The 14,648-nt window shown below is 53.7% G+C and overlaps 1 protein-coding gene and 2 pseudogenes across 1 annotated transcript; all 3 read right to left on the reverse strand.

Annotated features, from left to right (window-relative positions):
* Positions 1-3,558: 3,558 nt before the first annotated feature.
* On the reverse strand, positions 3,559-5,976 carry LOC117853938 (putative heat stress transcription factor A-6a; annotated as a pseudogene).
* A 3,459-nt stretch (positions 5,977-9,435) lies between these two features.
* On the reverse strand, positions 9,436-10,626 carry LOC117853680 (abscisic acid receptor PYL4-like; annotated as a pseudogene).
* Positions 10,627-12,413: 1,787 nt separating this feature from the next.
* Positions 12,414-14,206, reverse strand: LOC117854070 (putative heat stress transcription factor A-6a). Its single transcript, XM_034736349.2, has 2 exons — positions 13,663-14,206; positions 12,414-13,524 (listed from the first exon to the last, which is right to left on the reverse strand). Exons 1-2 carry the CDS (start codon positions 13,966-13,968, stop codon positions 12,841-12,843), a joined length of 990 nt encoding a protein of 329 aa, XP_034592240.1. The 5' UTR covers positions 13,969-14,206; the 3' UTR covers positions 12,414-12,840.
* Between the last annotated feature and the right edge of the window lie 442 nt (positions 14,207-14,648).

The following is a 14,648-nucleotide window of genomic DNA, read 5'->3' on the forward strand; positions in this document are numbered from 1 at the left end:
GGCGATGCTCCTTCCCGACGCGAATCCGACCTTCCCCCACGCGGATCCGGTGGTGGCGGGAGTCTTCCCTCGCGGATTTGGCGGCAGCGTGGCTTCACCCGGTGGCTCCCTCGACTTCCTCCACCCCATCCATGGCAAGACCGGCGAGCGGCGCGGGCCCGGTGGCCCCGGCCCACTCGCGGGCCTCCTCCCACAGCTTGATTACATCGAGCGTGCGGCGCCGCAGGGCGGCGGCCGTGGTGGAGGAGACAGCAGCAGAGCGGCGGGAGGAGGAGGAGGCGGCGTGCGGCGCGGCAGGAGGAGGAGCGGCGTGCGGTGGTGTGTGGGGACGCCAGGGCGGCAACGGTGTGGCTGCACGACGCCAAGGCGCGGGAGGTGGCTGCGGCTCGGGCAGCGCACGAGGCGGCCATGGAGGCCGTGGTGGCGCGCGTGGCCGAGACAACCCGCCTCGCCACGGTGGAGGCCCAGGCAGCGGCGGTGGCGGCCGCTCAGCAGCGTCTGGAGGCGGAGGAGGTGCACGAGGAGGCGAAGGCGACGCGCGAGATGGCGCGACGTGAGGAGCAGGAGGTGAGGCGCGCGGTGCAAGACGGCGGGCACAGGGCATAGGCTGCCGGCATCGAGGCGCAAGGCGGCCGTCCCGAGCCGCAGGAGGCGGACCGATGGCTGGACGGGGAGGTGGACCGATGGGTCCAGGACCCGCATCGAGGGGCGGACGGCGGCCGTCCTTGGAGCAGGAAGAGCTCCGTCCACAAGTCCGGGCTCGACTCCGACTACGACTCCGACCTCGACTCTGAGCTCCGACCCCCAAGGGTCATCAAGACCATCATCCGGGAGTCCGTCGGCAACACTTAGTGGCCGATGCTCACCAAGACCAACTACACTGAGTGGATCTCGATGATGAAGGTTGTAACATCCGTAAAAATCACCAACTTAAATCACTCGCTGAAATTTGTTTTCAAAATCTTTTTGCCGTTGAGCTCCCGAAAGACCACATAGTTCCATATAAAATCACCAACTTAAATCACCCGCTCGGGGCTACTCCATATGGAGTGCGACTTTTGTCGCACTTCCATATAAAATTTAAGGTTAAAGACCACATAGTTCAAGATAATCAAGGCTTGAGCACATTCTAGTCTCGTGGCAGTTTTTGGATACCTTTAAAGATTCAGCCTGATGAAGTACTCGAAGAGCACTAGAAGTAGTCAGTGAAGGTCAACAAAAGTACTCGGAACTGTTACATTCGACTAAAAAGTACTCGGGAGCTTGTCGTACATACATCTATGGGCCCATCAGAAGGTTTGGACAGACCTAAATATGGTTCTGGACACTGAGACGCATCTGACATGGAGACCATGGTGCAAGGCGGCATAGTCTACATGGAAAGATACAAAGTAGTCGAGGATTTGGAAAGTACTCGTTGTAATAAGAGTAGGACTTTTCTAGTCGTATCCGACTAGTCTTCTTGTAATCAACCGACCTGTAACCCTACCCCGTGTATAATAGGCGAGACAGGGACCCCCTCCAAAGCAATCCAATACAACCAACACACAGGACGTAGGGTATTACGCTATTCAGCGGCCCATACCTGTCTAAATCGTGTGTCTGCGTTTACCTTCGAGTTCCTGATCTCGACGAGCCCCACCAACCAAAACACTACCTCAGACACCCCTCTCGGTAGGTTGCTGGGTCTAAACACAGACACTCCTTCAGCTGCGACGAGCTCTCCACCGCCAATACCACAGCCGGCCACACCACACTCTCCTGTGCTGGCAGCTACTTCTCCGAGCACGGCTGCACCAACATCGGCTCACGATGAGCACAGCTCGGTGGAGTTCGCCACTCCGCTCTCCCACGACGAGGACCACGTCAACGCGTACCACGACGGCAAGCCTCTGCGGTACCGCACCATGGACGACATCCTCAGCGACTAGTCGGTGCCGGGACTTGTACCGCACGACCTAGAGGCGGAGCTTCACCTCGCGTACGATGACGGCGAGCCTTGCTCTTTCGCTGAGGTTGAGGGACACGCGGCATGGCACGCTGTGATGAAGCTGGAGATGGATGCAGTTGAGAAGAACCGAACTTGGGAGCTGGCGGATCTCCTTCCCGATCCCTGCGAGATCACCCTTAAGTGGATGTACAAGCTGAAGAAGGATGAAGCTGGTACTATCGTCAAGCACAAGGCTCGACTGGAGGCGTGCGGGTTTGTACAGCAGGAGGGATCGATGACGATGCCTCCTTCACTCCTATTGCACGGATGGGGTCCATGCGTCTCCTCCTCACTCTGGCAGCCCAAGACGGCTGGCGTGTCCACCACATGGACATCAAGTCGGCCTTCCTCAACGGCGACTTGAAGGAGGAGGCCTACGTCCACCAGCCATTGGGATTCATCATCCCCAGCAAGGAGAACAAGGTTCTACACCTATGCAGGGCCCTCTACAGCTTGCAGCAGGCTCCACGAGCTTGGAATGCCAAGCTGGATTCCACCCTGAAGACCATGGGCTTCGAGCAAAACCCGCACAAGGCGGCCGTCTACCGGCGGGGCAAGGGAGGCTATGCCCTGTTGGTGGGCATCTACATCGATGACCTCGTGATCACCGGCGCCAAGGAAGAAGAGGTGGAGGCATTCTATGACGAGATGAAGGCCGCTTTCCAGATGAGCGACCTGGGGCTCTCTCCTAATACCGGGGGATCAAGGTGCACCAGAATGAATCCGACATCACTCTTCGACAAACCGCCTACGCCAAGCGCATCGTTGAGCTAGGTAGGCTCACCGAGTGCAACCCTGCCCTCACTCCAATGGAGGAGAGGCTGAAGCTGAGTGAGACAACACGATTGAGGAGGTGGATGATACGCAGTACGACGCCTTGTTGGGAGCCTTTGCTACCTTGCCCACATGCGGCCGGACTTGGTGTTCTCCATCGGCTACGTCAGTCGGTTCATGCAGCGACCGACGACGGAGCACCAGCAGGCCGTCAAGAGGATCCTCCGCTACATCGCGGGTACTCTCAACTACGGCCTACACTACTAGAGGTGTCCTGGCGTTGCGCACTTTATCGGCTACAATGACAGCGACCACGCCGACAACATCGACACCAGCAAGAGCACGAGTGGGATGTTGTTCTTCCTAGGCAAGTGCCTCATCAGCTGGCAAGTCCTTAAGCAACAGATGGTGGCTCTATCCAGCTGTGAGGCCGAGTACATCACCGCTACTTCCGCTTCGACTCAAGCTCTCTGGCTCGCTCGACTGCTCGGTGATCTTCTTGGTAGAGATGCTGAAGTTGTGGACCTCTGGTGGACGACAAGTCTGCTCTAGCCCTAGCAAAGAACCCCGTCTTCCACGAGCGAAGCAAGCACATCAGGGTGAAATACCACTTCATCAGGGGCTGCTTGGAGGAAGGAAGCGTGAAGGCCAACTACATCAACACCCAAGACCAACTCGCTGACCTCCTGACCAAGAGAACTCTCGGAAGGATCAAGTTCCAGGGACTTCGCTTCAGGATTGGGATGGTTCAGCTACCACGAAAGACTTGGGGGGAGAATGATATAATAAGTCTAAATAGTGGTGTGGTAGGTGTGAGTGTGGTTGGTGGTGCATGTGAGCACCTTATCTATGTATTACCTAAAATACCCCTACCACCTATCTCTGCCTTATCTCTATATGTACCCCAAACTGCTATCTTCAATGTGTGGTTAATGGAAAGAGATTATTTGGGACCAACAGTGCTCGTTGTCCCAAAATGTTTCTTGCCTGACTTCTGCTACTGAACACATGGATCCATGATCCATCACACATCTATGAATCCCTTGAAGAGAAGGAAACAAAAGGGGCAATGTGATTGTTTCACCCGTTTCTTCAGGTTTACCATCTGCATCCATTTCTTTTTCTTCCTACATCAGGCGTTGTTCTTCTCCTAGAAGCGCACCGTGCTTCCTCACGTGCCCACAGCTCACCCCGGCCACGGCCAGTCCACCTCCTTCCAGTCTCCGATAGCGCCCTCAGCCCTCACTGCAGGCTGCAGGATCTGTGATCACTGCCCCTCCCGTGCTAACCCGGGTCTGTCAAGACCGTCTCTGTCACGGGGAGCTCGCCGTCAGCGTGATCACGAGAAGGAAATAACCATCACCGGAAGCTCACTGCCGGTGCGATCACACGGGAAACCCCAATTCCAATCACCTGAATTTGAGGCTGTGAACCAAGAATCCTCGTCACTAAAAGCCTCTGAAATCTGAACAACGAGATTACCAGTATCATTCAGAGAAAAGAGCAGATGAAACTAGAATCCAAGATAATATGAATACGAGTTCATTCTTACATTCATACCGCATGCATGCGGCATACATCGATCAACCACCTGGAGCAGGATGCTGCATCCATCAACACGTCCACTCCTTGGGTTAGTTGTATCGTATGCGACACACCACTGTCACCGGATCCTACAAAACAGATGTAGAACCCGAATTAGCAGACCGTTTAATTTACAGACCTAATAATCAGTAACCACAATCAGATAGGAAGGCTAACGATCGATACTAACACACATGACATGACCATTATTATGGTCTAATAACTCGGAGGCACACTTCAGTACTGTACCTACAGTACCAGTGCCGCCATTGTAGGTAGGTGCTGAGTGCTCAGCAGTCAGCACCATAGTAGCTTAATGGTCTGCATCTTGTGGAATCATGGTGATCAAGGGCTTGGCGAGCCCAGGCAGCCTATCTGCTGCACCAGCTCCTCCACCTCCTCGTCCCCCATCTCCTCCCACGGCTCGGCCACCTCCGCGGCGGCCGCGGCCGCGACGAGCTCCTCCACCTCGGCGTCGATCTCCACCTGCTCCTCCCCGAGCAGCTCGTACCATATCATGTCCGTGGCGGTGGCGGTGCTGCTGGGGCTCTGGCTTGCCGCCGCCACGATCGGGACGGGATCCGCCTCGACCACGGCGCCCGCCGCCAGCGCCAGCTCCTCGAACGCGAGGACGTCCGCCGCGTCCGGCGCGGCCGCGGCTGAGGCGTCGAGCAGCCGCCGCTTCCTGCCGGCCTCCACGGGCGCGCGACCGCGGCGCGCCAGCAGGCCGTCGAGGAAGCCCGGGTTCCCGACGGCGCGCGCTAGGAAGGCCGTGCACTGCTCCTGCCGCCGCTCCGTGCCGCGCACGCGGCACTCCATGTCCAGCAGCTGCGCGCGGGCCTCCTGCTGCCCGCGCCGCAGCCGCGCCAGCTCCAGCGCCAGCGCCTCCCGGTCCCGCCGCAGCCTCTCGAGCTCGCTCTCGCGGACGCCGCCGCTCCCGCTCGCGCCGTCCTTCTCGCACGACGACGGCGGCCCGGACGCCGTGGATCCTCCCGCAGCGCCGCGCCGGCGACGGATGTTGGCGAGGAGGTGGCGCTGGCCGGCGAGGAAGTCGGCGTGCGCGAACTCCCACCTGTCCGGGCTCACCTTGCGGAACCCCTGCACAGCATTAACCATCGCGTGCACACGAACAGCACAAGAACAATTTGATCAGCAGATATAGAATCAGTAAATTGATTAGCAAAAGAATAACATTGCAATGTCAGTAATTACGAATTGAAATGCGATTGATTACTGACGTAGGTGTTGAGCTGGCGGAGGAAGGTGGAGAAGTTGGCGTGCTTGAAGCGGCGCGGGAGGAGCCCCGCCGCGAAGGCGTGCGGGTCCCACACCACGAAGCTGTTCCGCGCCGCGCCCCACGACACCACGCCGTCCGTCGCCGGGTCCTCCACCAGCTCGAACGTCTTCGCCACGAACGGCGGAACCGCAGGCGCCGTCGCCGGCTGCCAAGGCTCCGGCGCCGCGCCTGCCCGCCCGCCAGCGTCCAGCACCACCACCACTTCGTCCTCCTCCTCCTGCTTGACCGTCACGGCGGTGGGGTTCTCCATCCGGTAGTCGGGTGCCGCGAGTTCGATCGCTGCGTCGAGTAGTCGGGTGCGTCGGGTTGGTGTCTTGGTGATTTGGCGGGAGACATGGGTGGTGTTCTGCTATTTATAGGGAAGGAATGGAATGTTCTGGAAAGTACGAGAAGGAGGGGATGGAGCAGGAGCGGCGTCGGATATTTTGCTTGGAAGGTTCTCACGGGCGCTAGAGCTCGCTGGACGGCGGGGCCGCGAGATAGTTTTGCTGCCGCCGTGGCGCGTCGCTTGGTCATTCGATTTGAATTTTTTTAATCCTTCTTTTTGGTGGGGGACAATTATTTTTTCTTCCTCAAAGGAAAGGTTATCATTTGATTTGATTGATGGGGACGTGAGTGCCCCACTTGGCAGCCTGCCAGAATCATTTGAATCAGGTTGATTTGAATGTGCTATTGGGCTGGGCTGGATCAGACTCTCTAGAGCGGTCCGGGCCAACTTACAAATTGTTACATGTAGTCCAAGTGAAGTTTTTTTTTTTTAAAAAAATAAACTCGGCGTCCATCATATTCCATGAGACGATTTACTACTTTCTCTTAAGCACCCTAATGCTTTCTCATTATTCTTTTTTTTTTGCTCTCTACCACCACATTTTCCTCTCGTCTCGAGCATCCCCTGGCCATTCTTTTTTCTTGCAGGTGAGAGGGTCCCACTACCCTAAACACCACGTACACAGTGGTAGGCATTGTCTCTCGTAATCCAGGGACGGAGGCAGGATCATAGTATCAGGGGGCCAATCAAGTTATTTTATACAAACTATTAAATGCAAAGGGTCAAATACTATAAGTTTCAGAGTTTTTTAATACAAAATATACAACCATATAGTGCTAATGCTTTGAGCATAGGGGAGGCCATGGCCCTGGCAGCCCCTCCCTAGCGCTCCGTACCTGCTCGTATCTGTCTGCTTATAATCCCTCCCTCCCTCACACACAAAACTTGAAGATAAATCATATATTGCATATGTTGACCAGATACTCTACGATAGGTATGATGATGTACACAAAGTATATAAAAAATAATGATATGACATCATCTATCATGCCACGACGAGCTGAGCTACAACACACAACTCAGTCGTCTTCACTGATGTGCACTATCATAGGAACATTTGACCTGCGAATGAAGAACCTCCAAAAGCAAGAAACGACATACATATGAAAGCACCGCGGATCGACACGCCTTTATAATACAACAGGCGCCAACATGCGTCACCACTAGCTACTCAGGCACCCACGAGCGTGCCCCCCGTTCAGGAGGGTCGTGGTCTAGCTAGTGCGAGCAAGGATCAGTGTGGAGCCAAGGGCGAGAGGTGGATTGTGCAAGGATTGGAGGACTACAACGAGGCAAGATACTGTTGCATTGTGAGCGGTGACGGGATCCGATTCCGCGCTGGATGGAGAGCGTAATCCTGATTCTACTCCGCCTTAATTATTCATTTGCGCGTACTGGTACCTGAACCGTCCCACCCTAATAACCAAATAAAATGTAACGTGATTCCTTGTCATTGTGATCGGATCCCATCCCAAAATGGTCCAACCAAACAACACCCTGTTTGATTGTACGCTTTAAACATATGGAAACCTGTAGTGCGATTTGGCCATTTTCCTATATCTAGCTCCCTCCAACAAATGCATGCCCGTGTTTTGTGATGGTTTTCAAATTTTGCACCAAATAATCGTTTCATTTCCCACACAAAGTAAGCAACATAACAAAAAAAACAATGCATGTACAATGTACTTCGTAAGCTAATAGGATTAAAACATGTGTTAATTAAAGGCAAAGTTAGAACGAACAGTCACATGATGAGCAAACAAGCTTAATGATGGATAAGTAATGGACTTAATAACATGTTTTCGGACATTTGGACAACATCATTCTTCTTGGCTACGCGCTACTCCTCTCTCCCTGATGATCATGGAGTACGAACAGTCACATCAAGCTTGAACGAACAGTCACATGGAGTACGTCGCTGATGATCAGGGAGGACGCAGCCACTCCTTTAAGCGTAAACTCGGAGCGCCTGCAGCTGGCTGCTGCTGTTGGCCCCAGGATGTTATCGACATGAACCGAATTGTGCGTAGAGAGAAAGATTGACAGATCACCCAAGAAACACTCAAATTTCATACCTATCAATCAATCAACAACAGTCCGAAATCCCTCCGATGCCGAGCCTTCACTTTCCTTGCATGCATCCTTTTCTTCTCCGTGTATATATCCACCTCAGGCGTGCATGCTAGCTCTCGCCATTGCGAGATCATTCCGAGCCGAGGTGTATAGATGGAGGACGAGAAGGAGGTGGTGGCCATGACGGCGCCGGAGGCGGAGGCGGAGAGCGTCTGCGGCGAGGCCGGTGGGGAGCGGAAGAGGAAGAAGAAGACGCTGGGGCGGCAGAAGATCGAGATCAAGCTCATCGAGAGCCGGTCGGCGCGGTACGTGTGCTTCTCCAAGCGGCACGACGGCCTCTTCAAGAATGCCGTCGAGCTCGCCGCGCGCTGCGGCGCGCACGTCGCCATCGTCGTGTTCTCCCGCGCCGGGAAGCCATACTCGATCGGGTACCCCTCCGTGAACCCCGTCGTCGACCGCTACCTCGACCCCGCCTCTGCCTCCGCCGCCGCCCCGTGCGCGGCCGCGGTGGCGCGCCTGGCGCCGATCCTGCGCGAGTACGAGAGCGAGAAAGAGCGCCTGGAAAAGGCCATGAAGGCGGAGGTGATCAAGCGGAAGGCGCTCGACGCGGCGGCGCGCGCGGCCGGCGTGCGGGCCGCCGCCGACGACGTGTGCCGCGCGGGGATACCGGAGCTTCTCGCCATGCTCGCCGCGCTCGAGCGGGTGCAGGCCGAGGCGGCGGAGCGCGTGCGCGAGGCCACCGTCGAGGAGGTTATGATGCAGCAGTGTGCGGGCGGTGGGTGCCAGCGACCACGCCTTCCACTACCCCACCGCCGGCGCGTTCACGGCCGACAGCGGCGCCGGCAGCAGCCACCCCGACCCCGGGGCCATGGACGCGCAGACGACGATGCTGATGGGCGGCGACGTCGACCATGCGCCGATGCATTTTGCCTCGATGATGCTGCCTACTTATTATCTTCCGCCGCCGCCTTTAAACTATGGCTCCAACCACAACCAACTCGCAGGCTATGGCTACAACTACGACCTTGGAGACGGCAGCGGCCATGACGCTGCGAATGAATTGGAAGGGTACTACTACTACGGGACGACGACGACCTGCAACTTCTTTGGATAGCAACGCGTCAGTTTGAACAATTAATTATTAATTCTATCTGGATCCGATGCACTTCTGTTTCCATGCGCGTTCTCTTCCTCACCGTCCTCAAGGTCCGGGACCCCACCACCCGCCTCGTCTCCACGCGCCTGGCGGGGGTCGCCCCGCGCCTCACCTTCTCGGCCATCTCCCTCCAGCTCAACGTCACATTGTTGCTCACCGTGGCCGTGCACAACCCCAACCCGGCCTCCTTCGCCTACGACTCCGGGGGCCGGCGGCCATTGGCACGGGCATCGCTACGCCAGGGCGGCAGCGAGCTGCTCGGCGGTGCGCGCCAGCGACTGGTGGTTGCCGCGCACGATGGTGTCCACGAACGTGCGTGTCTCGTCCGCGTGTTCCCGGGCGGCACGTCGACGACGTACGACTTGACCACCACGGTGTGGCCGGCGGCGGCCTCGTGCACGGTGGTGACCGACCGGTAGTTGGCGAGTCGGTGCTCCCCGCCGACGACCCGGAAGCTAAGCACGCGGTGCTCGTCATCGAGGATCTCGAGCTGCTCGTGGATGCTGGTGGCGGGGAGGCCCGACACGACACGCACCTCCCGCACGGAGCCCATGGCGCCGCCGTCGCCGTCCACGAGGCGGCAGCTTCGGATGAAGTGCTTGTACGCCTGCGGCCAGTCGAAGCGCCGCACCACCAACCAGACCGCCCCCACGGGCACTGCAATCGCCTGCACCACCGCCGAGCAGCACTGCCCCGGCGCGCATGGTTGGCTGGAGGTGGAAGAAGAGGGTGGGTCCTACCGGTCAGAGATAGAGAGGGAGGAAGAGAGGAAAAGCATCGGCGCTCGGAGAAGAAATGCAAGGGTACTATGGTCATTTGTCATGCTCAATCCACCCTGCTGCATGGATGTGGCTTGACACGTCAGCAAAAATAGCAAATGTGTTGGTAAAACTTCTTTCCGGTGGCAAATATGTAGGTGCTATTCTAAAACTAGGAGTTTTCATTCTAAGAGGGTGTTTGGATCTTTAGTCTGGACTAAAATTTATATCACATCGAATAGTTAGAGGTTAATTAGGAGGACTAAACATAAGCTAATTATAAAACTAATTACACAAACGGAGGCTAATTCGTGAGACGAATCTATTAAGCCTAATTAATCCATCATTAGCACATGTTTACTATTCATCACATTGTCAAATCATGGAGTAATTAGGCTTAATAGATTCGTATCGCAAATTAGCCTCCATCTGTGCAATTAATTTTGTAATTAGTCTATATTTAATACTCCTAATTAGTATATAAACATTCGATCCTAATTAGTATATAAACATTCGATGTAATTTTAGGAGATTGCTTGGAGGTGGATCGGAGCCGTTGCCTGTTGGCTCCGTGGAGATCGACCGCTCAGATGCGCCGGCAGGGTTCGTCACTCGCTGTGTCGTGTCGAGGTCGAAGGCACAAACATTGTCTTTACGCTTTCTCATGGAGGGAAAAACTACCGTGTCACACATCTAGCTGCAATTGGGGATTCGACAAACATTTCTACTTCCGATCCACTGCTTCAAAAGCAAACATCGTCAGATTAAAAAAATAAGGTAAAGACTAGCAATCGGCCGGCCATTTTTTAGTCTATCTGCACGGCCTCAAAAATCTTACCGCTCATATATGATAAAGTAGTATGATCCCTACTCCCTGCATTTCAAATTGTAAATCGTTTTAACTTTTCTAGGTTCATAAATATTATTATGCATCTAGACGTAAACTTATATCTAGGTGCATAACAAAAATTACAATTTGGGACGAAGGAACTTACAAGAGCTTATCCTCTCGCGTGCGCTGCCAGGCGTCGTCGTCGCCATGGATGCTCCTTCCCAGTCCCCAGACGTGCGCAATTTTTCTGTTCTGGTTTTGGGAATTTTTCATATCCGGAATGTGTTACATCATATTGTTGTTATTTTGGGTGTGTGGCTGATAGGTATTTCAATAATAACTGATAAACATTTCAATAATGCCCTGGAATGATTTCTGATTTATCTGTCAAGTATTTTAGTTGTGCCAACAATTGGGTGGTTTTGGGGTAGTTTAGTTATTTCTTCTCATTGGATAACAGGAGCTCATCACTTGTTTGATTGGGTCGACACAATAGCAACATTGGCAGCAATTTGTTTTGCCATCGCAACAGCAGCAATGTCTATCATTAGCTCGGCCAGCTAAGCAGCCCAACACTGTAGCAAGGTTTCAAATGTCAAGTAATGGAAGGTCATTTTTTTTCATGGTATAGTGATGCAACTGCTGGTTCCATTGTTTAATCATTACTTGCTCGCGTTTGGTCGTTCAGTTGAGTAGTTGTTTAGTTCATTCACTAAAATGAATTTTAGCTCATGTGGCTTTTGTTCATCTCATTTGATCTGTCCATTAGCTTTGTTGATATCTTCTGCAGATTCTAAGAATCTTCAAGCAATTGAACAACGATGAGAAGAAGCACCTTATGTAGACGATCTATCCATGAAGTACTACTTTTGCTAGGGTTTCGTCTAGATTGTGCCGTTTCTATGAAGTATGAAGAAACAATGTTTGTTTTGGATCACGTTAATTTGCTTTGTACATTTGTTCTACATTGCTTCTGAGTTTGTTATAATATTCATTCAACTTTTAACAAAAATGCGTATGAGAAAACCATCATTAAAATATATTGTGAGATCTTGTTTTGTAGTTTTTGTTGAGCGCAACCCAATTCTGAAATCGGATTTCCATTTTAATGCACGGTTGTAAAACTATGGTTTTTTAAACTTGCGATGGAGTTGCATGCGCTGATTTAATTTAATGTGTGTTTGGTTGGTTGTATCATTTGATTCATGTATAAAATGGTTCAAATAATAATGATCCTTTTTGTTTGATTGGGTAAATCGTACCAACTCATCTAAGATGAAGCCATCCCACTTAATATATTATTCTACTAATAGGAGTAAACTATAAGAGTACAAGTAAATTGGTTAAACCCACCATCCAGGATCAATCATGCATGAGGTGATTCCTCAAATCAAACAATCCCGTAATGCTTGAACTAATATTCAAAATTACTGCTAATTATTCATGGTAGCCTAGAAAAATCGTTCCCACCTAGTTCCTTACCTTTGCAGGACTGTTCACTACTACTATTCGTTCTTCATCTTCGACACACAATATATTTCCAATATAACTTGTGGTACTTAAACTTGATGAATATTAGTATGCCATTTAAATACATATCTGTAAATCCCTAAACTTTGAAGTGTGTCATTTGAGGTCTAAATAACCCTACTTATCAAGTAATTACAAAATGTGACATTGTAGCATGGAGCCAGAAAGATCCCAATGTCTCATATCGCTGTCACCTCTACCTTCCTCATATTGCCATCACCAAAATCCATGCATGAGGGAGTGATAATAGAATACTGAAGAGACGAGAGATGAAGAGGGTGATACCGACACAGACGATCATGGTTGGGTGGTTCTAGGGAGAGCGATCTTTTTGTCACCGGCGCTCGATCGGCGAAGAACTCCCAAGAATAAATTCCAAGAACATATGAACTGGAACAACCATTTCTAGCAATCTCCTCAGAAAGTCAGAACCTTCAATGCATCCAACCACCTGAATCCATCGACCTCAACCCGTCCACATCTCTCGTTGCAATTGACAGTGACAGCAGCAACATGGCTTACGGTGATGCCAAGCAATCTATCTCAACCAGCTCCAAAGCCTCCTCCCCGCTCATCTCCTCCCACGGCTCCACGGCGGCAGCGGCGAGCTCCTGATCCGCCTTGGCGTCGATCGCCACCGGCTCCTCCCCCAGCAGCTCGTTCCATACCATGTCCAGGTTGGTGGCGGCGCCCGTGCTATGTGCCGACGCCATGGCCGGCATGGGAGCCGACTCGGCCTCGGCGCCCGCCGCCAGAGCCAGCTCCACGAACGCGAGGACATCCGCCACACCCGGCGTGGTCGACGTGGCGTCGGCGTCGAGCCGCCGCCGCTTCCTGCCGGTCTCATCGGCCGCGGCCGGGTCCCCGACGGCGCGCGCGAGGAAGGCCGCAGCGCACTGCTCCTGCCGCCGCTCCGTGCCCCGCACGCGGCGCTCCACGTCCCGCAGCTGCGCGCGGGCCTCCTGCTGCTCGCGCCGCAGCCGCGCCAGCTCCCGCGCCAGCGCCTCGCGTTCGCGCCGCAGCTTCTCGAGCTCCTTCTCGCGGCCCCCGCTCCCGGTCGCGATACTAGCCGTCTTCGCCGCCTTGTATCCGACTCCCGCGGCGCCGCGCCGGCGGCGGATGTTGGCGAGGAGGTGGCGCTGGCCGGCGAGGAAGTCGGCGTGCGCGAATTCCCACCTGTCCGGGCTCACCTTGCGGAACCCCTGCACAGCATTAATCATCGCGTGCACACGAACAGCACAAGAACAATTGATGAGCAGATATAGAATCAGTGAATTGATTAGCAAAAGAATAACATTGCAATGTCAGTATTACGAACTGAAATGCGATTGGATACTGACGTAGGTGTTGAGCTGGCGGAGGAAGGTGGAGAAGTTGGCGTGCTTGAAGAGACGAGGGAGGAGCACCGCCGCGAAGGCGTGCGGGTCCCACACCACGAAGCTGTTCCGCGCCGGGCCCCACGACACGACGCCGTCCGTCGCCGGGTTCTCCACCAGCTCGAACGTCTTCGCCACGAACGGCGGAACCGCCGCCAGCTTCCAAGGCTCCGGCGCCGCGCCTGCTCGCCCGCCAGCGTCGCCGTCGGTGTCCAGCACCACCAGCACTTCGTCCGGATGCTTCACCGTCGCGGCTGCGGGGTGATCCATCCGATCCGGCAGAGGGCGGCAGGTGATGCGATCGACGAGCTCGTTCGGTCGGTGGTTTGGGTTCGTGTTTTGGCGGGAGACATGGCATGATGGGTGCTGCTGTGTTATTTATGGGAGAAGGATCGGAATGTTCTGGAAAGTACGAGAAGCAAGAGGAGGAGGAGGAAGCGGTGGTGATCTGGTGGATAATGTTCCATGGAAGCTTCTCACAGCCGCTAGAGCTCACCGGGGCGCCCGGGATTTGATTTGATGGGTGATGTGGACGCGACTGCCGAGCGGAAAGAAGAAGGAACGTGTTCCCACCCAAGTCCGGCCCAGCCCGAGGGTGAGCTGGATCTATTGGGCCGATCTCGGGGCTAAGATTTTAGGCCTGCCTCAGCCCTCAGCCAATCGTGCGTGCGACTGACTTATGAGTATACAGTTCAAATAAAATATTTGGAGGAGAATAAAAATCAAATTTTATAATTTATTAAAGAGTAGGACAATGTTTATCTTAATCAATATTATAGTGGTGAAATGAACATTGTTAGTTCATAAGATAAAAACTGTGATATGCATGCAATTGCTCATGTCGTCCAAGCGGAACGCGGAAGATTGTTGAATTTCACATGTCAAATAAACAAATAGTGAAACGGCTGCCGAACTTACATTGATAGAGAAGATAGCGAAAACAGCTATAC

This window comes from Setaria viridis, chromosome 4, assembly GCF_005286985.2.
Source record: "Setaria viridis chromosome 4, Setaria_viridis_v4.0, whole genome shotgun sequence".
NCBI classification, from domain to species: Eukaryota; Viridiplantae; Streptophyta; class Magnoliopsida; order Poales; family Poaceae; genus Setaria; species Setaria viridis.

Excerpts from the sequence above, each read along its gene's own strand:
- LOC117854070 (XM_034736349.2), bottom strand. The coding sequence starts at position 13,968 with ATGGATCACCCCGCAGCCGCGACGGTGAAGCATCCGGACGAAGTGCTG. Across the intron at positions 13,525-13,662 it reads TCCGCCAGCTCAACACCTAC|GGGTTCCGCAAGGTGAGCCC; the intron begins GTCAGTATCCAA and ends AATGCTGTGCAG.